The sequence below is a fragment of the Sphaerodactylus townsendi genome, linkage group LG03 (genome assembly GCF_021028975.2).
Source record: "Sphaerodactylus townsendi isolate TG3544 linkage group LG03, MPM_Stown_v2.3, whole genome shotgun sequence".
Lineage (NCBI taxonomy): Eukaryota > Metazoa > Chordata > Lepidosauria > Squamata > Sphaerodactylidae > Sphaerodactylus > Sphaerodactylus townsendi.
The window spans coordinates 47,199,333-47,226,303 of record NC_059427.1 but is presented as its reverse complement, the minus strand read 5'-3'; the positions used below and the strand labels follow the sequence as shown (position 1 = coordinate 47,226,303).

General features: G+C 45.8%; 1 protein-coding gene across 1 annotated transcript in view; it reads left to right on the top strand.

Annotated features, from left to right (window-relative positions):
* Positions 1-6,118: 6,118 nt before the first annotated feature.
* The window catches only part of LG03H3orf20 (linkage group 03 C3orf20 homolog), a 78,772-nt gene continuing 57,919 nt past the window's right edge, over positions 6,119-26,971 (top strand). The window contains exons 1-9 of the mRNA XM_048487329.1: positions 6,119-6,533; positions 7,487-7,597; positions 12,670-12,795; positions 16,702-16,716; positions 17,619-17,712; positions 18,492-18,686; positions 23,615-23,767; positions 25,460-25,580; positions 26,641-26,772. Of these exons, the coding sequence (XP_048343286.1) occupies positions 6,119-6,533; positions 7,487-7,597; positions 12,670-12,795; positions 16,702-16,716; positions 17,619-17,712; positions 18,492-18,686; positions 23,615-23,767; positions 25,460-25,580; positions 26,641-26,772 (1,362 nt within the window). The remainder of the gene's footprint in view (positions 6,534-7,486; positions 7,598-12,669; positions 12,796-16,701; positions 16,717-17,618; positions 17,713-18,491; positions 18,687-23,614; positions 23,768-25,459; positions 25,581-26,640; positions 26,773-26,971) is intronic.

Here is a 26,971-nt window from a genome sequence, read left to right as displayed (position 1 = left end):
CAAAGCTTTTCTCGGCTCAAAGAGCTCTTGCTGACAAAGTCAGACGTCTCTTCAGATCAAGATCCAAACAATTCAGATTTCAAGTGTGTCTCTGACAGGCTTTCTCCTGTTTTTATACAACCAGCACTTCTAGCTCCCCCTACCTGAGGCTCCAGGCGAACTGCGCCTCTTGCCAGCCAATCACGTGGTATCTCCATATAAGGAGCGTGCTTTACACTTTGGCTTGCTGTTGCTAAGGCCAGCTAATCTGCACCTTAGAAAACACATTAACCCTTCAGTGTGGGCTAATCTGGCACACATAACATTTCTCCCAAGGTCATCTCAGGGACAGGTAGGAGTGTTAGCTCTGGGTTAGGAAATTCATGGAGATTTTGCGGGTGGAGTTGGGAGAAGAGAGACCTCAGTGTCATATAATGCCATAGAGTCCAACTTCCAAAGCAGCCATTTTCTCCAGAGGAAGTGATCTCTGTAGTCTGGAGATCAGTTTTGAAAGGTGGAAACCTCCAGCCCTCACTTGAGGGTGGCAACCTAGTCAGGTAGAGAGTTATCTTCTGAAGGGCTGTCTTTTATGGATTGCCCAGGCTCAATTTAGTTTGGGATCTTGACCTTTAGAGGGAAGAACCTAATAACTCCCTGATCTGTGCTGTGAAATGGTCCTGGGGCTGCTATTTGTCCCAATGGGGAGGATACACATCTACTGTTGAACTGTTACATTGCCACAACTGGTGTCATTGCTGATCTTCGCAGTGGGCTTTGTGCAGTGGCGTACCACTAATGGGCACATGGGGTATCCCATGTCCCTGGGCGCACACCGTTTGATCATGTGGGGGGGGGGGTGCTGGATGCTGGCTGGATCACTCCATGCTGGTTAGGTGGGCACTGTAGCCGCAGGCCGGCTCCTGCACTCCCCAGGCTCCCTGCTGACAGAGGCCGGCTGCAGCCACAGCACCCCACTGAGCACTCTGTTGTTGAGCCATAGGCACAGGCTGGCTCCTGCCCAAGACCCGGCCTCCCTATCAGCAGGGAGGCAGGAGCCGGCCTCAGGCGCCTGCCTGAGATGTTAGCTGTGGCCAAAGGCTAGCTCTCAGGCAGGAACCGGCCTGCGGCCACAGTGCCCACCTGAACCACTTGTCGCCAGGCCTGGCCATGTCAGCTAAGGTAAGTGGGGGGGGGCACACACACAGGGGTGGGGGTGGGGGCTGAGCAGGTGTTGTGCCATGTTCCATTTCCCCTCAGTATGCCTCTGGCTTTTGCAGCTGGATTGGTGCCTGTGATATTTAAAGTTTTAAATACATGACATTTTTTGTATAAGCCTGAGGTTAGTAATAGGCAGTATGTGATTTATGACTAATGAAAATTAAATTGAGGTAAGCTGTTCATAGACAATTTTTCACAGTGAGTCACTGATTCCGAACTTACATGGCAACCTCCGTTATATTAACTAAATGAGGTGATACTTTTTTCCCTCTGTTCCTCCCCTCATTGTAACCCATTTATCTTTCAGAAAAGGCAAAGGCAAAACTGGGAAATAGGCTTGAAATCCTTATGCAAACCAGGGCCTCCATTCCTGAACATATCTTGTACAATCAGGCTAGCTGGCCATTTGACAGTGACAATTCTGTAAGCTTAGGCCGATCATGAGAGGGAGCACAGGAAGGGTTGTATAAGGGGTTAGCTCCCTGGCCCTTTCTTACATGCCCAGGGAAATGTCAATCATCACTTTGGGGTTAGAGAATAATTTCCTCCAGGCCGGTTTGGCCAGGGATCCTGGAGGGTTTTTAAAAACATCTTCTGGGCATGGAGTGGGGGCCGGGGGATGTCACTGGGAGTGTGTGAGGCGGGGGGGGGGGGGCGGGGGAAAGACCTGGTTGCAAATTTCCTCCCTTGTTCAGGAAGTTGGACTAGATGACCCTGCAGGTCCCTCCCAATTCTATGATTCTGTGCTTTAAACAAATGGACATGTTGGGTTCTTTCTATGTTCTACAGAAAGAAACTCAAACAAGATCTTCTCTAAGGTCAGTGTACTGGTGTATACTGAGAGCGAGAAACCTAGAATAATTTATAAAAGATGGTTAAAAACCACTGAGTAATTATAAGTATCACCACAGTGTCCGTGGAATCAAACTGTCATATTCCAGAAAAAAAAGTTCCCCCTTCCTATCTGCTGTTGCCAATTCTATTCATGAGTTATTTTTTTAAATCCAGTTTTATGATGGGAGAGACACCAGGTATGGAAATATCTAAAATTGAACTGTGTGTGGCAACTTATGTGTTTGTGTTACAAGGAAAACAGTGTCTAAGGAGAGTGTTGTGAATCCAGCCAGTTTCAGCTATCGGACTAGACTTTTTGGAGGCCTCTCACACCATGATGTTTTTATTTTGCCTAGCAAAAATGGCTTGAAGGCACCAAGACCTAAATGAATGCAAAAACAAATCTAGGCACTGGCAGCTTGGCACTGGATGAGGAGGCTGAAATTAATTAGCCATCTCTCTTGGCCTCCAGCCAGCCATAGAAACTTCGACTTACATAAAACTTAAGACTGACAATTTATTTGTTCCAGCTGAAAGTTTACTTTGTGATTAAGAAAGTGCTTCACTTGCTTTTTATAATTAAATCAAAAGTAATTATCTGTTTTCCTCCCCCAAAATGCCTGGGACTATTTTTTGACTTCTGAACTGGTGAATATAGGAGCAATAAAAATAAGCATGGCAGCTGATGCTGGAAAGCATTAATATCTCTTTAATCCCATGTTTTAGTTTTCTGGATCTTTTCAATTAAACACTGCAATTTATTTAGCATCTCATTCCTCAAGCATTCAGTGTTTCGCTAGTTTCTCTCTCCTGCCCGGCTGCAGACAATTTGATGTAACATGTGCTTTCAAGGTTATCAGGCACAATAGTAAGGAAAAATAAAACTCAAGGACAGGTTCTTCAGAGGCAGACAACTAGAACTAGTTCTGCAATTCAGAAATCTTTTATCCAGTAAATTTCCAGAAGGAAACAATAGAAGATTTATAGAGTTATTTTCTTTGTATATAGTCAGTATTTCTTTCATGTTTTATTTTTTGCATCTCGTATTGCAATCTTCAAAACCAAAAAACTGAACTCCAAAGCTGACATTGTCGGGGAGCAGCAAGACCAAGAACTTACCACAGGAAAGAAGATAAACAGCCACCCAGAGGGAAAGTGTTCTTACCATACATCAAGGGAATCACTGATCGTATAGGGAAACTGATGAAGAAACATAACCTCGAAACAATCTACAGACCCACTAAGAAAATTCAGCAAATGCTACGTTCAGCAAAGGATCCTCTAACTTCTGCATGAGTCTACTGCGTACCGTGCAGCTGTGGACAAGTCTACGTAGGGACCACCAAACGCAGCACCCAGACACGAACCAAAGAACATGAAAGCCACTGCAGACTAATTCAGCCGGAAAAATCAGCAATAGCAGAACACATGCCAAGCTGGCCACAGAATATTATTTGAAAACACAGAAATTCTGGACCACTCTGACAATCACTATGTCAGACTACACAGAGAAGCCATTGAAATCCACAAGCACATGGACAATTTCAACAGAAAGGAAGAAACCATGAAAATGAACAAAATTTGGCTACCAGTACTGAAAAACACTAGAATCAAAACAGTGACTAATGAACACCACCCAGACAAAGGATGTCTCCAGGCAGTAAGCAGCCAAAGGGCTAGTGAACACCACCCAGAACACCACCCACCCCTCTAGGCAGTAAGCAATCAAAGGGATCAAAAGGCCAGGCTACTACAATGCAGATTCTCTCACTCATTGATTATGCTATCTTCTTGGTTACTCACATGCTAAATAGGTGGATCCCACCCAGCACATGCAAATCAAGCTTGCCAATTGCACCCTTTAGACTTGTTAACAGGCAAATGGTTCTTTCTCCCACCCTGGAAATTCCACAGGCATATATACTCTACTTGCTTCACTACTATCAGATCCTTTGAAGATGCCTGCCACAGATACAGGCGAAACGTCAGAAGAAAATGCTACTAGAACACGGCTCGGAAACCACACAACACTCCAGAGTATGGCTGGTTTGGGGATTTTAAGAGGAGACTAAACCCAAAGATCAGTTCATCTAAGATGTATACAAATACAGAAGCTTCTGGCTGGTTGTTGCAGCTATTGGTTATAATGGTTGCTATGGGTACCTGAAGAGTTCTATTTCTCTTCTTTCAGAAGCACTCCAGGCATTGCCAGTCAACAGAGAGGAAAGACACCTTTCTCTTCATCCTTAGAGGTAGTTGCAGCACAGCTCAGGGATCTGGAAAAGGGTTTTCAGGGCATCGTAGCACCTCTTATAGCTGATAACTGACTCAGCTGGAGACTTCTGTACAAAGAACCAGCCTCCTGTAGTGGTTAAGAACAGGTCAACTCTAATCTGCAGATTTTGTCCCGGGCTCCATTTTTCCTAGATATACCTCTGGTTGTGGGGAGAGGAAGGGAAATGAGTTTGCAAGCCCCTTTGAGTCCCTTGCAGGAGAGAAAGGGAGGATATAAATTCAAACTCTTTTCAAATGTTAATTGGATTGTGTGAACGGGCCCTTATAATTAGACATATCATTCATTGTAACCCTATAATCTGGAAGATCATGTCAGGATTGTGACTCCACACACTAGTGCAGTGTTCTCTGACAAGAGATTAATTCAGTCTTGATCAAAAAGACCGAGGCTGCTGCAGCCCAATGTGCCAATTTTACTTGAACTATTACTTTTTAAACTGAGGGATGGGGGGAGGGGGGGATCCAGTGTTCTGTGTTTTGCCTGGTTTGTTACAGATTAGCATAAACAAAGCAATAGTAATTTGTCATCATTATCCAAAATTGTCAGCAGCTTTTAATGTAAAATGTACAATGCAATAGTACAAGGCCCTTTCTAGACACTGAACATAAGAACATAAGAACTAGCCTGCTGGATCAGACCAGAGTCCATCTAGTCCAGCACTCTGCTACTCGCAGAGTGGTTTTTCCTGTGTATATGTGATCGTAACTATATGAACCAATGTCTTTGCCTCGACAAAATGAAAGAGGTTAGGATTGCCTCTACTGTTGAGGAACAACCTTACTCTGGGGGAGACAGCCATTTTTTGATTTGGTCTTTATCAGTCTCATTGGGATACCAACCCTTCTTCAAGGGTGGGGGTTTGAAATTGTCTGAGATGTTAGCTGGAGAGGAGGAAGAGGCATCAGCCTTCCTGGTTGAATGCACAGCCTTGAGAAATAAACAGAAATAAATGTTATTGGTAGTGTCATTTGCCCATGAAAGAGATACCTTTTGGAAAGGATTTGCATCCATATGAAAAAAAAATCTTTGGGATTTTATATGCTATGGTCATGTCAGTTTGGTCCAAGTTGAATAAAACAAAAAAAGTATCTTAAATATAAGTATCCTAAACATATATGTACCTCTTCTCTGTCAGTCATGTCTTTTGGAATCCTTAGGCTCCTGTTCTTCAGCAAAACTTATCCTGTGGTAAAGGTTAAGGTAGAGGTAGTCTTCTGTGCAAGTACTAGGTCATTACAGACCCATGCAGTGACATCACATCACGACATTTACTAGGCAGTCTATGTTTATGGTTTGCAATTGCCTTTATCAGTCGTCTGGGTACTCATTTTACTGACCTCAGAAGGCTGAGTCAATTTTGAGCCAGCTACTTGAAACTGTCAGGATCGAACTCAGGTTGTGAGCAGAGCTTTGACTACAGTACTGCAGGTTACCACTCTGCCCCACAGGGCTGTTGTCTTACTCATCCTTTTCTTGTCTGCATTTCCTCTGCTGGCTGCTTTTGCCATAACCCTTCATATTTGGCAGTTTCTTTGCTCTCCTTTTCTGCTTACTTTGTTTGGCTGGTATTGATTACAAGTCCACTGATATATTGCTATGTAGTTCTTCTATACATGTGTTAATGGATGGTAGTGTACATTTATGAAATGATGCATTCCTCCACTTAGCAGAATGGAGACATCTTTTCCATATTTGCCTCATTCAGATCTCCTGATATTAACTACATCCCATTCACTTCATTGAGATCTTCTGATTATCAATTACAGCCCATCGGTTGAGCAGCTTGGAGAGATGTCTACACGCAAAAAAAATCCTGAGTATGAACACATGAAAGCCAAGGCACCAGGCATTTTGGCTGAAATGGCAAACATGCTTGTCGCTTGGCGGAAAATGGGCTTCCACGTACCACGAGGGGTGAGGAACGTCTTTGAGTTTTCATGGGAAGAACTCTCCATGCCCTTGCCAAGGAAATCTTTCAGTGGTATATATTGTCCCGTTGTCAAATTCTCTCAGCTTGAAGACTCCTTCATTACTCCTCCAAAAGTTCAAAAGCCTGGCATCACAATATCAGGGCTAAAGCCAACCTATGTGACCCCATCAACTGATGATCAACAACAGATGCTCCTCAGATTCCAGCAACGGTCTGTACATCTGCTGTCTGAACTCCTCAAGATGAAGATGAAAATAATGATTGATGCAGTTGCTGGTAAGATCTCTTCAATAAGGATGGTTACTTGCACACTACAAACAAAATTCAGGGACTCTGCTTTACCATAACATTCACATCTATATATGGCACAGCAAAGAACCTTTCAAGGTTCTGAGGAAAGAGGGCCCACCTGAAGTGGCTTTTGATAGCCTTCAATAGCTCTCAGTCTCTGGCCCTTTCAGCACAGCGGAAAGGGTGCCTCTCCACCGGCAGAAATTATGCCGGTGGAGGGGAGAAGGGCGTTTGCATGGGAGCATGCGAGCGGCCCCCGCAGAGGCTGGCGCAGAAGAGGAGGCTCCGCACGGAGCCGCCTCTTCTGCGTCCCCCCCACTCACCTCGTCCTCCAGCGTCGGTCTGGAGGGCTGCAGGGACCCGCCCATGCAGCTCTCTGACCTCCAGGGGTCAGAGGGCAGCGTGGGCAGGTCTCAGCAGCCCTTCAGACCAACGCTGGAGGACGAGGTGAGTGGTGGGGCCCCCGGGAAAGCAGCACCTTCACCACGCTGATGGGAAGGCGGCGCTTTCCAAAAACCTCCCTCGGGAATGGAGGGGGAAAGTGGCGCCTTCACGCCGCTTGGGGCTGCACAGGACGGCCTGTGCGAACAGCTCCCCATGGACCGGTGTTTTTCCGTCCCTGGGCCGCTGTTTTTGGCCTCTGGATGGTGCACAACATAATTTCCTCTTACAACCCATACAAACAAACCCCATTAAGTTAAAATTAAAACACAGCGAGAAAATCAACAAAGATGACGTCACGCAATAAACCCCAATTTAAACCCACCCAGGGCGGGGGGAGGCAGGACGATTTGCTAGCTTAAAAGACTCATGCTGGTAATTGACAAATACATCCTGCTGTAATGAACACACACACAAAGTACAGACTTTTACAGAACAAAATTTCGCATCTTAAATAGCCCTGAAATATGTTGTTTCTAACCTGCATCTCTTTCCAGGTCCTAGTGCAGAAGAGATTGCCAGGCGGTTTCTGGAAGGGGGCTTGAAGCTAAACCCTAAATCCCAGGAAGAAGCTGCTGACCTCATGACCAAAGATTCCAAGAGGAAGGGTAAGCAAAGCCACAGTCATCTTCATGCGTGTTCAAATCCTTGGCAATAACATTCTCCTGCTTTTTAAACCGAGGTCCACTCTCCAGACTACATGGAGTCTTGCAGCTGGAAATGCTTTCATTTATGCAGAACATAAGAACATAAGAACAAGCCAGCTGGATCAGACCAGAGTCCATCTAGTCCAGCTCTCTGCTACTCGCAGTGGCCCACCAGGTGCCATTGGGAGCTCACATGCAGGATGTGAAAGCAATGGCCTTCTGCGGCTGTTGCTCCCGAGCACCTGGTCTGTTAAGGCATTTGCAATCTCAGATCAAAGAGGATCAAGATTGGTAGCCATAAATCAACTTCTCCTCCATAAATCCTCCAGAATGTTCGCACATTGAGAAAGTAGGCTTTAGTGCACTTCCTGCTTTGCTGCACATCTGATAAGCAGTTGATCCTGTCCCTGTGAGGTTTTCCTGTGGGGATCACCTCCCTCCTCCCTGGTTATTCTGACTTCACGGAGCCCAATCCACCATTTTGCTTGCCAGTCTCATTTTTCCTCCCTGTGCATAATCGGAAGTTGCCTGCTTAAAAAAAAATTGGGGGGGGGGGGGGGAGGGAAAAAATAAGAGGGATTGCAGATTTCATATTGGGTGATTGTGGGGGGGAGGAGGGGGGACTGGTGTGTGTGTGAGAATCTGGTGCAATTGGCCCTTACTCCGATGTAGAAAGCTCTCTGCTTCCCACACCTCCCCCTTCAGTGTGTCTTCCCATGCTCAAGTGGCTTGGGTGCACTTTTGCAACGACCTGAGCCTTGTCAATTTCATCGTGTTCACTGCAGCATCAGCATGTAACCTACTTATCCTTGGCCACATCAACCTCCATTGGAGACCTAGGAAAATTACAAAGTTAATATAATGACAGCACCCTGTGGCTTGACAAACAAATATTAAATTGCTTGAACAAATTAACAAACCTTTAATTTTAAACAGAACAACTTTCTATCATTTAGGGATAAATAATAGTGAACATATATACAGCACAGCTCAATGATACAACTCAATGATACAAAATCTTCAGTGCCTTTCAAGAAAAGCACTCAAAACAATTACAGCTACTAACAGTGCCCAATAAATAAAGAACAGCAAGAAAGTCCAAACTATTAATAAAGCAGGGCTTCTTTATCTCATCTGTTCTTCTGCATAGGATGTAGCTGCTGCAGGTCTTTCTTCAACTTGGGCCTGTAAAAAAATAAGTAATTCTCTCAATTGAGCTGTAGGCCTTCCTTCTCCTGCTGCAGGTCAGATCAACTCAGGATAATTACATAATTAACAAATTAATACACCCTTTCATTTTAATATCCTTTTCTTTCTTATTGAGCCCAACACATACCTTTTAAAAAATAAGTAATTCCCTCAATTGTGCTGCAGGCCTTCCTTCTCTTGTTGCAGGCCACATTAATTGAGGAGGGTGGGGTTCTTGCAGTTGGTAATAAGTAACAAAGCTTACCAACTGCACATGCTCATTGAGCTCTTATCCCCTGGACCGTAATATCCAAACAAAACACAAACACTAAAATGGCATGGCTGCAGTTTTAATGTTCAAATAGAGGAATTTTGCAGCATGAACCTCCCAGGGAGGGAGGCCAGCAATCCTGTGGGTGGAGGAAGTCAGGGGGTGGAGCAGAAAAACCAGGGGGAGTCATTATGCTTGATTATTTCCCTTGCTTTCCCCTTGGGACAAACAAATCACATTTAAAGAGGTTTTGGAAAACACTGCAGTTCTCAAGTCTGAAGCGCAGTCAGTTCAGAAGAGGGGGAAATGAGCGCACAAATGAAAATCTGACCTGCCAGGAATGTACACTCAATACACTCAAGACCGCAAGTGCATAAAAGAGTCAATGTGATACGGCGATAGCCTGGTTTGTTACATACTACCAGTTTGCCAGTCTCTAATACAGGGACGTAGGTATAGATTTTTTATGGGGGGGGGGTTGTGGGCGGGGCCACATCCCCTACCCACCCCTAGGGCATGGCCACACCTCCTCAAGCCCCGCCCCTGGCCTAGCGCTTATAAAAGCAGCTCTCTGAGGTCGGGGATGGCAGACTCCCCTGCCCTCCCCTGCCCCTCCCCTCTGGGCAGAGGCATAGAGGGAAAATGGAGCCCGATGCAAAATCTGAGTCCCCCCCCCCCCGGGCAGCATCTGTGATGCTGGAATCCATCCCCAAACAGCATCACTTTCAATGGTGTTTAAACTAGAGAGCCCAAATTCTCCTTTTAAATCCACCTTAAAGGGAGAATCTGGGGTCCCAAGTTAAACAACATTGAAAGTGATGCTGTTTTGGGGTGGATTATCCCCCACTCTGAAACAGCATCACTTTCAATGTGGCGTAGTGGTTAAGAGCAGGTGCATTCTAATCTGGAAGAACTGGGTTTGATTCCCTGCTCTGCCACTTGAGCTGTGGAATTCAGATTAGCCTGTACACTCCCACAGTTGCCAGCTGGGTGACCTTGGGCTAGTCACAGCTTTTCGGAGCTCTCTCAGCCCCACCCACCTCACAGGGTGTTTTTTTGTGAGGGAGCAAGGGCAAGGAGATTGTAAGCCCCTTTGAGTCTCCTACAGGAGATAAAGGGGGGGATATAAACCCAAACTCTTCTTCTTCTTCTTCTAAACTGAGGACCTCAGATTCTCCCTTTAAATCCATGCCGAAGGGGGTGGATTTAAAAGGAGAATCTGGGGAAATTTGGGGGGTGCCTGCTGTCAGGGGTGCAATTGATAAGCTAGAAGCACCAAACTTTCAAGGTATCTTTCAGAGTCTCTCCTAATGATACCACCCAGGTTTAGTGATGTTTGGTTCTGGGGGTCCAAAGTTATGGACCCTCAAAGGTGTAGCCCCCATCTCCTACTAGCTCCCATTGGGAACAATGGGGATGGGGGCACCCCCTTTGGGAGTCCATAACTTTGGACCCCCTGAACCAAAACCCCCAGAACCAAACCTCACCAAACCCGGGTAGTATCATCAGGAGAGTCCCCCAAACAATCCCTGAAAGTTTGGTGCTGCTAGCCCAAACAATGCGCCCCCTGCAGGCCAAAAACCAAAAAAGCACTAAAATGTTTTAAAAACCCACAAACGGAGGGGCTGAGCTTCGGACATGAATGGGGGCGGTTCAAACCCGAGAATCCCCCCTTACCTACGTGCATGCTCTAATATCTCCTTTCCATCATCTTACCATCTCCTTTTCCATGAATTGGAGAGCCGTAATCCTTGTGAATAGAAATCACATTGTTGATTTTTTTACAGCAGCTACAAAACAAGGAGCTACTGACACTCCTTCAATTTACCAGGATCAATAAGTTTTGTGTCAGAAGGTTCCCTAAAAAGTTAAAAACTCATGTAATTGGGGGAAATAGTAATGTGGTTTCATGAATGTAAGAGGTGCCCTGCTAGGTCAAATGACTGGTCCATCTAGTAGGCCATCCTGTTTCACACAGTGACCAACCAGTTGCCCTGCATTAAGCCCTTCTCCTGATGTTGATGCTTAGCACTGGTATTCGGAGGTCCATTGCCTCTGGATACGGAAGGTCCTTTCAGTCATCTTGACTTCTATCTCCTGAGAATCTGTCTAGTAGTCCCACTTTAAGCCCATGTTCTGTATCTGAGTCTGAACCCTGGCAATTAATCTGGCCCATGGATTGCTGACTAGCCCTACATGCGTTCCCATCCCTGGAAAACAGCTTGAACATTTAGTAGGCTCTTGGCTCCCTCTTCTGGCCACAAAAATGTTGGTTGACTTTTCATAACATTTCTGCCATGCACTCTACAGAGTGAACTTACCGGTGGGCTTCAAGCCATTTTCAACTTTCTTTAAATGTTTTGTCTTCAACTTTGTGATAGCTGCCTAAAGGAACAATGGAAGGGCTCGATCAGGCTTTCCCCTTCTGGGCATTGTGACCAAACTGGTAGCTGAGAGAAGGAGGAAGGGACTTAGACATGATGAAACAGCAGGGGGGGGGGGGGCTCTTTGGAGTTTTAACTATGTTCTATTGGAAGCTATTTTTTCAAGTGTCAAATTGATAACAGTCTATATAATGTCTGGCAGTGGCAAACTAACTCCACATATCTGTTGCCTTGAAAACCCTACGGCAGGGGTCTGCAACCTGCGGCTCTCCAGATGTTCATGGACTACAATTCCCATCGGCCCCTGCCAGCATGGTAATGGGAATTGTAGTCCATGAACATCTGGAGAGCCGCAGGTTGCAGACCCCTGCAAGGTGTCAACATAAGTCAGCTGTGACTTGACGGCACTTTCCATCACCATACAGCATGTTGTTACACCTGAGAACACCTGATAGTAGCCAGGTTTGGTGATGTTTGGTTTAGGGGGTCCAAAGTTATGGACCCCCAAAGGGGGTGCCCCATCTCCCATTGTTTCCAATGGGAGCTAATAGTAGATGGGGCTACATTTTGAGGGTCCATACCTTTGGACCCCCTGAACCAAACTTTACCAAACCTGGGTGGTATAATCAGGATGGTCTCCTAAAGATACTCTGAAATGTTGGTACTGCTAACATAAACATTCCTCCCCTGACCAAAAATCCAGTTTTGAAGGATTTTAACTCTTGTTTTTTAGCATGATTGCTGGTTGAGCTAAGATTTTTGTACTTTTAAAGTTATTGTTGAGACCATATTGTTTTTGTTGACCCTCTTTTCCACTTACAGAGCTAGTTTACTGTTTTTCTTTGAAATATATATTCAAAAACATTTAACCTACTGATGCCTCAATTAATGTAATTTTATTGGTATTTATTTTTATTTTTATTTTTGAAATTTACCAGTAGCTTCTGCATTTCCCACCCTCGACTTATACGCTAGTCAATAAGTTTTCCCAGTTTTTTGTGGTAAAAGTAGGTGCCTCGACTTATATGCGGGTTGACTCATACACGAGTATATACGGTAACCTTTTCCAGATATTTTAGTGCAGTTCTTTCTAAGGCAATTCTTATTTGGGTCACCACAGTTTTCTCATGTAAAAAACAGTTTGAGGTGTAAAATAATTTTGTTGACCTCCAATTTCTACTTGCTTGCAGGTGGGCGTGCTTTGGTGCCAGTGGTGCCGGCAATTCCAATTACCTCGACCACACAGCTGATCCAGCAAATGTCTTTTTCCTGCCTCTGTTTCTCATTGGCACTGAAAGACAGCAGGCAGAGCAAAGGTACATACAATGCCTAGGAAATTATGGAAATATAGGACTCCCTACAAAGTCATTTATAGTTGCAGCAGGACTGGGTGGAAGAAAGGGGGGGAAATATCACCAAGGTAAAAAAAAATGCACGTATGCAAGGCCAAATTGCAAAAGAAAGTTTCCTTATTTTTAAATATCTCATCATAATAATCGTAGGAGCTGCATGACATAGAGTGGTAGGCTACAGTACTGCAGTCCAAGCTCTGCTTATGACCTGCATTCGATCCCAACAGAAGCTGGGTTTCAGGTAGTTGACTCAGCCTTCCATCCTTCTGGGAATGGTAAAATAAGTACTCACTTTGCTGGGAACAAAGTGTTGATGACTGGGGAAGGCAATGACAAACCACTCTGCAAATATAGCCTGCCTAGTAAATGTTGTGATGCGGCGTCACCCCCTGAGTCAGTATTGGCCCAATGCTCGTGCAGGGGACTGCCTTCACCTTTATAATCAAAACTGGATTTTTCTTATGAAGTGCTTAAAATTACTAGGCACTACAATGTAATATCTTTTTGAAAGGGAATTTCCTGTTCACAGAGTCACAACGAAACCAGTTTGGTGCAGTGGTTGGACTAAGGGTCTGGGAGACCCAGCTTTGAATTTATACCAAATTCTCCCTTCCCACTGAAGACCCCCCCTCATATCATTCCTCATGGTCTCCTGTGCCCCAACAGAATCAGAATGTGGAGATCACTGAACTGGGTGGGTGGGGGACGGCGGGAAAGTTCGGTTCTACTGTTGGAGAATTCAAGTTGGATCCGACCCTTAATGTGCCCATGAACTAGTTTAATGAAATGCCTTTACGATGGGTTTTCTATGGGGCGGAGGATGTATCAAGCTTGGTTCTGAGTGAATGTGAGGACTGGGGGAGTGCAAACTGTGTAATAGGCTGTGATGGATTGTTCAGCTACAGAATAAAATTTCAGAAATCACCACTTCACATTTGAATGGTGAACTGGGTCATGGATTTCTAATATTGGACTACAACCGAGCAAACTGCAAGGCATAAAAAAGTGACGAGGGTTTATTAATTGAGGCTTTGTGCTCATCTGTAAAGGTACCGTGAAGGGCTACTTGAGGGTCAAAAGTTACATTTTGCTTTGTGATTCTATTTCACAGAAGACCTGTGTCCAAAATGTTGTGGCAGCCCTGCATCCCATCCCCAACACCCTTGAAAAAGCTTTGCAGCCATTGCTTGAAGGAGCAGCAGTGGCATAGTGGTTAAGAGCAGGTGTACTCTAATCTGGAGGAACTGGGTTTGATTCCCCGCTCTGCTGCCTGAGCTGTGGAAGCTCATCTGGGGAATTCAGATTAGCCTGTACCAGTGGCGAAGCTACAAGGGAAAGGGGGGTGCGCCATGCACCGGGCACACGCCTGCGGGGCGCAGAAAATCGCCCCCAGACCCCTCCCCTTTTTCCGCTCTCTCAGCCCCACCTACCTCACAAGGTGTTTGTTGTGAGGGGGGAAGGGTAAGGAGATTGTAAGCCCCTTTGAGTCTCCTATAGGAGAGAAAGGGGGATATGAATCCAACTACTACTCTTCCTCCTCCTCCTCCTCCTCCTCCTCCATCATCATCATCATCATCATCATCATCATCAAGTGGGGAGGTCTTTTAAATGTGATAGAGTTTTAGTGGAGTGAGATGCCACCAGAACAATGACCTCAAAGCATTTTGCCTAATTGAGGGAAACACTTCACAAAGGAGGGCTTTGCTTGCCAGATCGTATCTCAGGCCTCCAAGAATACAACCAAAGCTTTCTGTATTCTTGTAAACCCATCCTTCTTTTCTCTTTCCTGTTCTGTCAAAGGATTGAAGACAACGTTAGAAGTTAAGCTAGCATAGAAAAATAGGCTAGTACTTGATATCCGATTTAAATTTTGAGATTTGAAATAACAATTGGTTGAAGTCTAAGTTTGATTGAAGTATGTTGAGTTAGTATATTAAGACAATTCCCAAGTAGGGGAAAGTATTAAGTAATCTATTCAACTGCCTTTTTAAAAATGCTATTAGTACTTTTCTGTATGTGTATGATATGAAAAATTTAATAAATATTATAATTTAAAAAAAAATTCAGAAGAAACCGTATCTAATCTTGATTTAGGATCTTTTTTAAAATTTGGAAATGGCTTACTTAATATCTTCCATGGGTATTTCTTGGTTCAGGAGGAGCTGAAAACCCCTTCTTGGCAGCTGACCGCCCTGCTCGACCAGGCAAGTATTGATATTCTCAGTGGGCTGGAGGGATATATATATATATATAATATGCATGTCCATGAAAAGTAACAAAGAGTTGACTGCCATCTTTTACATTCTTCCTTCCATGCCTTGCTAATTGGATTTTTTTGTTACCAAATTCATAGTAGATTTCATTTAGATTTCATTGTTTCTTGAATTTTCCCTTCGTCTTTACAAACTAATCCCAGTCTTTGGCTTTCATAGTGCTTTTTGTCTTTTACAGTGCTGTTAAATCTTACATGCCTCTGTTCCAAATGGTAGGTTTCCTTCTACAGCTTTTCCTACAGTCTTATTTTGCAGCTTTGTTCACAGAGACTTCACTAATCAAAATATCTCCCCCATGGCATCCCAGAGGATAGCCTGAAGCACATCAGGGTATGATGTTAGTCTACAGTATTGTTGTATCATCAGTTACTAAGCTTGCCTGAGGTGGATTTTTTACTGGAAGCATAGGATTCAACCTCCAGGAGGAAGATGGACCAAAGCCCACCAAGCTTTCTCCTCACCCCCACTACCTCAGGATGGTAGAAAGTGAGGTTGCTGCCTGTCTCCTCACCTCCCCATACCTTTGGGGGGAAGAGGTGAGTCTGTCACTCTCATCAGCCTCTGTGTCATGGGCCGACTGTCAAGGACAGACAGAAGACAGGGTGCAGCTGATAGATATTTACTGCAGGTTAAACACAGGTCAGAAATGTCTCTTAAGGCACCTGACAAGCCACTGGTTAGAGTTCAGTCTGAGAACTGGTAAACAAACTCACCAGTCCACCAGGTTGTCACATTCCAAAACACAAATCCAAAAAGCAGGTCTAGGAGACAAAGTCCAAGGGTCGTTACCGGAAAGCAGGCTTTTCTGAGCAATCCACGGAACCAAAGCAGAGTAACCGTCGAGGTGATGAATTGCCTTCTGCAAAAATGCACCAGCTGTGAGCTGTCTCTTATCAGAGTGAGGGTGGAAACGCTGCAGGAATGTTGCTTCAGGGAGCTGGTCCTGCTAGTAACTTACAAATGCCGAGCAGTCAGTCAAGCTACGCTCAGCTAATTCAAGGCGTAACCATTGGCGGCGCTGCTCTAAAGGGGTGGGTGAACCGGGAGGACTGTTTGCTTGTGGTGCTGAGGGTGGACTCTGAGAAAGTCCTAACTTCGAGGGCCCCGCAGAGGACTCTGGATCAACAGCTGGTTCATCCTCTTCTGATGAACTGCTGCTCTCAGGCCTCCACTCCTGAAACATTCCTTCGCTGTCAGTAGGGGGATTTACAAGGGTGTGTGGTAGGCTGCTTTTGTCTTCACTGTCCGATACAGAGGGAGAACTGATCATGACACCCTGCATCTCAGGGAGGCAGGAAGCCATTGCTTGCCTCTCTTCTTCCTACTGCAAAGGTGGGAAAAACAGGCTTCTGGCAGGCCACCCACTTCGGCTAGGCTAGGGAAACCTACAATGATACATCTACCAGAGGGACATGTGGGGTCAATTGACCCTGGATGCCAATGTGGGGGTGCCAATCGCCCCCACACCCCTCCCGTGGAGAGGCACCACTGCCCAGCACTCCCCCATCCACCAGCCAAGACCACTGTTGTCGTCCTCCATTGGCTGAGCCAAGCTTGGTGAGGCCAGGCCAAGGGGCACCCAGTGGACCCACGGCAGGCTCCGGGCTTGGCTGTTTCTTTAGCTGGTGGAGGAGCGTGGTACCCCCCTGCACCCCACTTGCTTCAGCTGGTGGGGCTGGGAACCTGTCAGGCTGCCTGGAACCAGAGGTGTACCAGGGGAAAATGGCATCCAGAGACATCCGTTTTCTGGGCGCCTCCCGCGATGCCTGGGGCGTATTCCCCCATCCCCCATCCCGGCTCCAAGCCGAAAGCCGGCAGTCCTTTCTACCCTCCCCTCTAGGGAAGACAGAAGCAATTGGAAGGCTCCATGCTGGGGCCTTTGCTTTTATAAGCTTGTGGGTGGGGCCACGCTCCTGAGGGCAGAAGGGATTGCTGGCTGCCGGCCCCGGGAGGGCCTTGCAGGGGGGGAGGAACCAGCAGCTGGGAGGGGGCAAGTCTTGGGAGGGTCCTCTGGTTTTCTTGGCTCCACCCATGTCGATGACGACATGGACGGGGCCGAGGGTGCCAGAATATGACAAGGCAGCAGGACTTCCTGGTCACGTGGGGGGCCGATTTTGCACCCCCAGGTGACCAGAGCAGTGGCGCCCAGGGACAGAGAGTACCCTCTGCCCCTAGGCAAATATGCCACTGCCTGGGACTGCCCTCTTTTGCCAGCTGAGGTAGTGGGGCATGGGGGGGGGACGTGCCCTCGGCAGGTGTTGCACAGGCACCATTTTCTCCCGGTATGCCTCTGAGGGTCTGCTGTGGGCGGGCTGGTGGGGCAACACCAGGACTGACTGACACCCCTTCACCTCTGGTGCCCTCGGCAATTTCTAAAGTATGCCAAATGGACAGGCTAGTGGCTTGGTAGGAAATGCCTGACGAGGTAATGAACATCTGGCCTTCTTCACATATTGCCAAGTTACTGGAAGGAGCTGTTTTCTTGAATCTTTGTTTCCAAATCTATTTTTGCAGGTTCAACAAAACGTAGAGCTAGTGAAGATGTCGAGGGAATGCTGGACCCCTGTCCACAGGCCAGGGAGAAACTCAGAGAAATTTGCCGACATATGTAAGCATCCCCAATGGTTCAAGGACTGGATACATCCTAATGACAGGCCAGTTCAGAGGGCCTTAATACACTGAAAGGGAACGATACTATAAGTAAGTTTGAGGCTAAGGTTACCAGGTAGAAAGGAAAAAGAAGTTCTGTCCCTTTAATAGAAGTTTAATGGGAAGAAATAGACAGCAGAATCTTTTCATGGCATGAAACTAAATAACATCACTTTACAATTGCTTGCAGGTCAAGTTGCTATCAAGGGACATCTAAAACAACCAGTTTAAAATCTGGTTACTCTATTTGTGACTGAGATGAGATTTGAATTGAGAACTTCCCAGCTACATTCTCACACAATTCCTTTATCAATTCTACCTTGTGAATATATCTGTGTGTATACTATCAACTAGAAGCCCACTTTCTGAAAATGGTAGAAGAGTTTGGATTTATAGCCTGCCTTTCTCTCCTGCAAGTCTCAAGGTGGCTTACACACTCCTTTTCCCTTCCTCTCCCCACAACAGACATCTTGTGAGGTAGATGGGGTTGAGAGAGTTCTGAGAGAACTGTGACTGGCCCAAGGTCACTCAGCAGGAATGTAGGAGTGGGGAAACAAATCTGCTTCACCAGACAAGAGTCCACTGCTCATGTGGAGGAGTGGGGAATCAAATCCGGTTCTCCAGATTAGAGTCCACCCGTTCTTAACCATTCTGCCACCCTGACTCTAATGCACAATGTACTCAGAAATTGCAACCCTCCTCCCTGACGGAAAATGCAATGATTTCTGTTGTTTCTAGAGAGCAGGAGAAGGCTATCTACAAAGCAAAAGGCCACACAAAGGCCTTAACGCTGAGACATTACCCGATTCTCACCAAAACACCATCTGGAAGCTTGAAAAAAGGTGCATCATCTACAGTGCTCCCAGAAGCTAAGCAGCGCAAGAAGTCGAAGAAGTTCCACTATGGCTTTCCTGATGGGACATCATTTATCTTGTATCCTTAGTTCTGGTAGAATCCAAAGGGTTGGATTATTGTTGAGGTGATTTACTGTTGGCTGGGCTGAGGGCATGTGATCAGCTGCTGTGCCTTTGATCTACTCCTGTGTGGGATCAGCTCAGCAATATCTTGTTGAGCTCTCTACAGATGTTTATGAGTCAGATCACAAATCTCAGCTTCTGTCAGCCTCTCCCCTTGCTCTGGCACTGGGTCCAGTGGTGGGATTCAGCCGGTTCGCACCACTTCAGCAGAACCGGTTGTTTAAATGGTGCTTGTAAACAACCAGTTGTTAAATTATTTGAATCCCACCACCGGAACCGCTTGCTAAATTATTTGAATCCCACCACCGGAACCGCTTGCTAAATTATTTGAATCCCACCACTGACTATGTTCCAGCTATGAACTCTATAGTGTTTTCTATAGTGTTTAAAAGTCTGTGGCAGTCCCAGTATACAAAAACCTGGGGCAATTGCAGCTCAGATTTTGCATGTGTCTGCGGTAGTATAATAGTTTAACTTGTAACTTGTAAATCCAGCTTTAAATCCTCATCAGCCATTCCAGCTTACTGGGAAACCTTGGGCCAGTCACTTGTTCTCAATTTAATGCACTACACAGTTGTAGTTGTGAGGACAGAATGGAGGAAGGGAGATTCGTATATATTGCCTTGAACTTCTTGGAGGGAAAAGCAATATGCGTGTCTCACTCCATACTTGGGCTTGGATCCCACTTCTAGTTGCTACAGAAAGATTTTCACCTAGAGAAATACAGCTTCCCTGTCTCCCTTCTGCTGCAGTCCTAGCCAGCCCATAAAATGCTGCCCTAGGAGAATGTGGGGCCCTGAGCAATAGCATAAGACTGGACCCAGCCAGTTATCCATGCAAGATTCCATAGACCTAATGCTATATTCCTGTTTCTTCCTAGGGATAGCAGTTCTGGGGTGGTAAATTCCCAGTGGTTTAGCAGCAGCAACTGGGGAGGAAGGAGTTATGGTAGGGGAGGGACCTCAGCAGGGTGTACTTCCACAGACTCAGCCCTCCAAAGCAGCCATCTTTTTCCCCAGAGAAACTGACCTGTGTAATCTGGAGATTATTTGTAATTCTGAGAATGCCAAGTGCCGCCTGGAGGTCGGCAACCTTATTTGATCCAAGTTGTTTTGTTAAAAATCTTTTGCTTGCTTGCAGTGACCACAACTCTGCAGCCTACTGTTCCTCTGAAATACCTTAAGTGGGTCAGATGCAGCTGTTCGTGGTAGTGCTCCAGAAGTCAGAAGAATCCTGGCAGGATTAATTTGTTTCCTGTCCAGGGGTGTCCTTGAGGTTGGAACAGGGTAAGCTTGCATAGGGAGTAAAGCAGAGGTGGGATCCATCAGGTTCTCACCAGTTCCCGAGAGTGGGTTACTAATTATTTGTGTGTGCCGAGAGGGGGTTACTAATTGGGTCTGCTTTTCCGTTAGAAATTCCATTAGGTCCAAAAATCATAAAGTCCTGTTGTTTCCTCTGTGGCTGGTTAGCGAAGGTAGAAAACGGGATAATTCTCCCTGTTGGGCTGTTTTAAAAACATGTTTTAGAAATATGGTAAAGTTCCTTGTTTAAGGAAAGTATCCTTCTTTTGATTTCTAGAAACAAAATTAAGTATTTGAAAGTATTATTTGACAGGCAGTCAATTTTCTGTTGGCAGTAGACGATAGGACTTGCTATAATGAGTTTAAATTATGGACAGAACGATACCAGCTGGAAATGAGGAACTTTTTTTTTACAGTAAGAGTTTTTTTACAGTAACAGAAAAATTATTAATGCCCCGCCCCTGGAATTCCCAGCCACGCCCCCTGTCGTGCCTCGCCCAGCCCCATTGGCGCTACTCCACTGTTTGAATCCCACCACCATGGAAACCTGTTACTAAAATATTTGGATCCCACCACTGGAGTAAAGGATGTGGAAGCTTCCTCCTCTCATTAGAAGCAGCACAATTTAGTACACAGATGGAATCAGACAGCATCTCACAGCGGTTACAGCAGTGTTACTCTGGCTTGCGGAGAGTCACACTGCAATCGCCATCGATTGCAAGAGCCATGTGACTAATGTGTGCTCGATGTGGCACTGCACTCATCACAGGCATGCAATAATATGAGGTATAATAATATTAAATAATCAATGATGACCTTCTTAATTGTCAGAGTACTTTAGAGCAGAGAACTGAGACTATGGCCGTTTCCCCACTCACCGTTTGTTGCGCGCTACTCTCGCCAAGTAACGCAGGGTCCAGCGGCACTTCCCACTACAGGGGTGGCGACAACACAGCCGCCTTGACTCCGCCGCTATCATGCCCCCTCAGCGCGTGTCATTTCTGGCGCTGTTCGGAACAGCACCTTTTGGATGACCCCGCGCAGAGCGCAGGGCAGTGGAAAAGCCCGGGTGGTTACCCAGGTTTCCATTTTCCCACCGCTTGGTGACGTGGACCCCCCCATCCAATCAGGGCATGGCGGGATGTGCGCGATGCGCGTGCAGCTGGTTTAAAGTTTTTTTAATTTTTAACCCAAGGGATCCACGTCTGCATGCTGTTTTTAGTGCACATAAGCATAGATGTGTCCACAAATAGTTGTGGATTCATTGGGACGTTGATTCGTCCAGTTGAAAGTTTTTTAAAAAATTCCCGCTGCAGCACAATGCTGCAGCCAATCAGGATACCCCCTGAGTGGATCGTGGGGAGTCCTGCCTGGCTGCTGTGCGGCTGCTGTGCTCATTGGATGAAGGGACGGAAGCTGTGGTAGGGAACATGACCCTGCGCTAAAAAGGTCCTGGAGCAAACAAAACTGGTGAGTATCGAAGTCATTTTAAAAGTGGGGAAACGACCTATGTTTCTTCCCATTAGAGCTGAACCTTAGCCAGGCTTTTGGGAGAGGCATGCAAGTCAGACTTGGGATACAAAACAGTGTGCAAAGTTCCGAGTTCTCCAGAACTCCTTACTAGGTTGAAGGTTAAAATAATAATAATAAATGCTTCCCTGTGTCAAAAGTTCCCTTCAAGCTGAATTCCAGTATTGTGGGAGAAGTGGTAACTACAACCTCTGTGTGTGTGCTGTTTTCTGCTTACAGTGACTTTAACTTGCCCACTTTTTTGATACATGGAACAGGTGTCCCTCTGGTGTTTGGAAGAGCCACATGTAATTCCTGAGTCTGTCAGTGAGTATCTCTGGGTCAGCATATCAGACTAGGACCCAGGACACTTATTTCAAATCCCCTGACCACCATGAAGCACACTGTGTGGTTTCAGGTGAGCCACCCTCATATTCTCACCCACCTCACACAATTGTTATGAGGATATAATGGAGGGAGAGAGAGAGAACGTTCTCAGAGGAAGGGAAAGATGAAAACATAATAGACAGCAATGAGGGATATTTCAAAGACTGCTGAAGGCCCTCTTTTCTTTGCCCAAGGTATCTCTTCTTGCAGCCAAAGCCTCTGCCCCCCCACCACCCTGCAGCAGCACAGAATTGAACCATTAGAATCTCTTGCTCTGTTTCTCTTCCTGTGCCCCCCCCCCCCCGCCCTCCTTTAACTTCCTTGACAACCACTTGGCTGTGGTTCATTTGGAATTGTTTTACAGAAATCACATGCTCTGTTTGATCTTCCCACTGAACTCCGAATTAAGTATGAAAGGCTCTTAGTGCTAAATTTCATGTTACTTCGGCAGCTCCAATGACTCCATTTATCAGCCTCTGCTTCCTAACGCAGTGTGTTAAGCACAAAGACCTCCTTTCAATGGCCTCTAGATCATCACTTTGCCTAATAGATTCATTTGCCGCCATGGTGCTTATGAAGCTGTCAGGGCAACGATTCCTTAGATGTGGTTTCTTCAGAGACAGAGTCACCCTTTGCCCCAGCACACAATCTTTATTCAGTTGCCTTGAATGAAGCTTCAGTGTTTCTTGGATCTGTGCCCAAAAAGATACAATGGAAAGCAAGCAGAAGGATGATTGCAGGAAGGAGAATATATCTCCGAGAAGGCTAGGATGGTAACACCCCCACAGAGGGTTAGATTTCCAAGTGCAGGGGATTTTCAAACAGGTGTGATTTCCTCCTCAGTGTATTCTGAGGTACTACAGTCCGGTGATGTAGTCCAGCGTGGTGTAACGGTTAACAGCAAGTGGAATCTAATCTGAAGAAATGGGTTTGATTCCCCACTCCTCCACATTAGCAGTGGACTCTAAAGTGGTGAACCAGGGTTGTTTCCCCATCCCTACACAAGACGCCTGCTGAGGGACCTTGGACCAGACACAGATCTCTCAGAACTCTCTCAGTTCTACCTACCTCACAAGGTGCCTTTTGTGGGGAGAGGAAGAGAAGGAGCTTGAAAGCTGCTTTGAGGCTCCTTACAGTTGAGAAAAGCAGGGTATAAATCTAAACTCTTCTCCTCCTTCTTCTGATAGCACTGTATCAGTGTGCTTGAACCAAGAAGTCCCATGTGAGGTAGTCACTCAGGATTCCTACCTGACATTGGTCTCCTGGGCCAGCAAGAGGTAAACAGCTGCCCAGAAGGGATGAGACTGAATTCTGGACAGCACTGAATCCTGTAGACCAGGGGTAGGGAACCTGCGGCTCTCCAGATGTTCAGGAACTACAATTCCCATCAGCCCCTACCAGCATGGCCAATTGGCAGTGGTGTCTCTACCTGCAACTCTCCCAGACCTGAAAATGCAGACTTCTGCAGAGGACCTTGCAGTTTGCTTCACATAATCATCGCTCTTGTGCTGTGCTGTCAGACTATGACTTGTGAGAACCCTTCTGTATCTGACAGTCTCAACACAGAAGCTGTCTACGTCAAAGATTTGGTAGAGTGAACCTGAACTGTCACAATTTTTGAACATATCAAATGAAACAGCTAGATGAATGCCCTTTTCCACATGTGGTTTTACTTGACCTGTCAAAGTTATCCATCAGGAAATATTGCGATATACCAGTTTCCCGTATGCTGCACAGAAAAGACAATCACCCTTCTGTATCACGATGCTCGACGTTCGGCTCTTCTTGGTACATTTATGTCCTATGGCCAATCATGTGTACACTACGCGGGTAAAACCAGGTGAGTGGCACTAATGAATCCATCCTGTTTCAGTTGGGGAAATCTTTAAAGCATCATGGAAAATGTGATGTCACTTCTAGAAGACATTCCAGGTATTCCTGATCTTTATGGTCTTTACCATCAAAGCTATCCTTCCCCCCCTTTTTAATTCCAGTGTTCAAATCATGAAAGGGGTGGGGATGAGGGTGAGGGATTGCCCACTGTCAGCAATCAAATAGCAAGCCTAGAATAGAAGATTTTCAGCTGAAAAAAGTAGGTAAAATTAGAGATGTGATGTTTTATTAGCTAGATCAATCAAGAAGAATATTTTGAGAGAGAAGAGGAATCGTCTCCCAAGAGGATGCCTGTGGCTCTAAAGATAAGGCATACTTTTCTCATTAGAGCTATTGTTGTTCCTCATATGCCAATTTATGCAAGATGTAATAGATCCATTAATTGATGAATTGACTGAGATATCTTTGATCAGAAGACAGCCCAATCATATTATGATTGCATAATATTATGCTAATATGTGCCTTATATTAATCCAACCCTATCTCAGCCAGATCTCCTTTGCCCACACTGCTTGATCCTCCTGATTATAACAATGTCAGACTCTCCTATGAATAGAAGATTCCAGACAGTTTATGTAGAGCTTCACTTGGTGGCAGTAACCTCAGAATCCTAACCGTGCAATCCAAAACAAAGTAGTACCCATCTAACACCATTGTCTTAAGAGAGTTAGAAGGATTTTATAGTCAAGACATTAATGTTTATAGAAAGGGACCACTTGTAGAAATTTTCCCTTTCTTGCCCTCTTGGGTATCATGAGAGAGGTGTTAGCTGAGTTTTACAGATGAATAAACTGGGAAATACAGGCTAAGAGACTCTTCCAAGGTTAGAGAGTTAGGCAGTGTGACACAGATATTAAGCTGGGTTGTCACTCCAATCAAATCAACTGCATGTTATCGTTTTATGGCAGGCTTTTAAAAACCAAGTTGTCTAGGACCATTTACTTTGCCGTTACTGGCCATTTATTGTTATGATTCCCATCTATCACTCTTTTTATATGAGTGATAATTAATTATCCCGATTCTCAGTCTCTGAAGCGTGTGGTATGCTGTTAATGGCAGATGTTAAAGCTTAACCCCATTGGGTGTAACTAATGAGTGTACCACATGCTGCAGCTCAGGGAGAAAGAAAGGTCACTGTCATAATAAGCCGTGCATATGGAAGGGGATTATATGAAAGAGCAGGACAGGAAATGGCTCTGGAGCCATCAAGAGCTTAAGCCTGAACTAGACTCTGGTTTATTTTTCCATTTCTGGAAAAGGGGTCCACTGATCTTCTCTTCCCAGTTCTAACACATCCCAAGGCTCCCATCTCAAACAACTTCCTAACGTCAGGCTGCCTTACTCGTCTGCGTCATCAAAGCAGTTTCATTAATGGCAGCCAGAAGCCCACCTGAGGTCATTGACGATCAGGTGCTCACTGGGCAAGGGCATTAAATCAGCAAGTTCATGTGCAGAAGAAAGGGACAAGGAAAAAGGAAAAAAAAAGGTTCTTGTTATAATCCTCCAATATTTGCATTTGAGATGTTAGTGTTGCACTAATAATGCGAGTCATTTGAACCAGAAACGAGGGTTGTGTCCCATGTAATGCTGCTTTCCTAGTACTGCAGTGAACGGTTTAATGGCTTCCCCCTTTACTCAGTTGCTCATTGGCGCTCTTGATGACTCAAGAAGGAGGAACAGTTAGAGACCAGAATGGTGTTTTGACCCACCAGTGGAGCTGGCGTTCGAAGCAACAAGTTCTGCAGTCATTAGACTTTCAGGTATGGAAACAAAGCCCTTGGGCCAGGAGAACCAGAAAGGCTAGTCCCTGTGCTCTGAACAGCTTCTCTTCCTGCTTGATCTGCTGCTATGTTCGGGATAAAAATGGGACAGATCATTCAGCGTTAAAACCTAAAGCCTACAGATGTAGTCAAATAGTGCTGTAGTAGAATGTTTATGGACAGGAAAATGAGTGAGGGCCATCTGCACATGAGGGCTACCAACTCTTGAGTAGTGAGAGAAGAGAGGAAGGAAGGAAGAATAGGCCAGCCTAGCATATGCCCTCTTCCTTGCCCCTACTCCTTAGATGCCCAGCTTGAGGCAGCAAATGTCTCAGGCTCCATTGCACAGTTGTGCTTACTCCCACCTCTGACAGAATCATTATATGCAGCTTAGAACACCATTCTCCCTTTTTCCATTTTATCCTCACAGCACCCCTGAGAGGTAGATTAAGCCAAGAGAGGACAAAAGACCCAAGATCACCCTGTCAGCTTCTATGGCAAAGTGAGGAATTGAATCTGGGTCTTCCAGATCCTAGTCCAGTACTAGAACCACTAGACCATGCTGGCTGTATGTCAGGGTCAGGTGAAGCTTGGGAGGTGCAGCATCCCCATGCTCAGTCTGAGCCTGGTTGAGGTCAATTTGGATCAAGCTCCAAGTTATAGGCTGGAAGCCTGCAGCTTAAAGCTGGATCCAAGCCTGGTCTCCACATGCAGATTGGGGTGGGGCGACCTGACTGACCCCACTTTCCAGCTCCACATGGAGATTGGGGGTGGCCTGCTGGTCGCTGGAGTTTAGCTGTGCCCCTGTCCCGATTTCCACATGGAGTTTGGGATTGGAGTGCATTTGCAAGGGAAGGACCACAGCCCTGAAGTGCACCCCTAGGAAGTGACTTCTGGGGCTCCAGACCCTCCCATGTCCCCAGCTAGCCTACGCCACTGCACATGACTGCACCCAACATGTATGTCATTTGTGCTCTGAGTGAAGGAATCTTTACACCTGGGAAAAGAGACCAGTTAGGAAATACAAGTGGTGTTAATTGTTTTTTTGTTTGAATCTCAGATAAATGAACAGATAAAACTAAAGGTTCTTGGCCTACATTCCATGGCCCTTAGTTTCACTTCTTACGGTGAAACCATCACTCTCTCTTTAACAAGTGCTGGATGTCTGCATGAATCCAAGGCTGAGAAGCGGGTAAGAATAATAGAAATAATGCTGATCTTGGCTACATCACACAAGTGGAATGTGATCTTCACAAATTGCTGGTCTTTCTAGAGCACTGGTGTGGTGCCTTCGACGTACAGCTTTTGCTCCACCTTTCCTCCCCAGCTCCAATGATTCCAGTACTGGAACAGAGTAGTGCTTTAAGCCTGGTGCCTTATGATACAGTGCC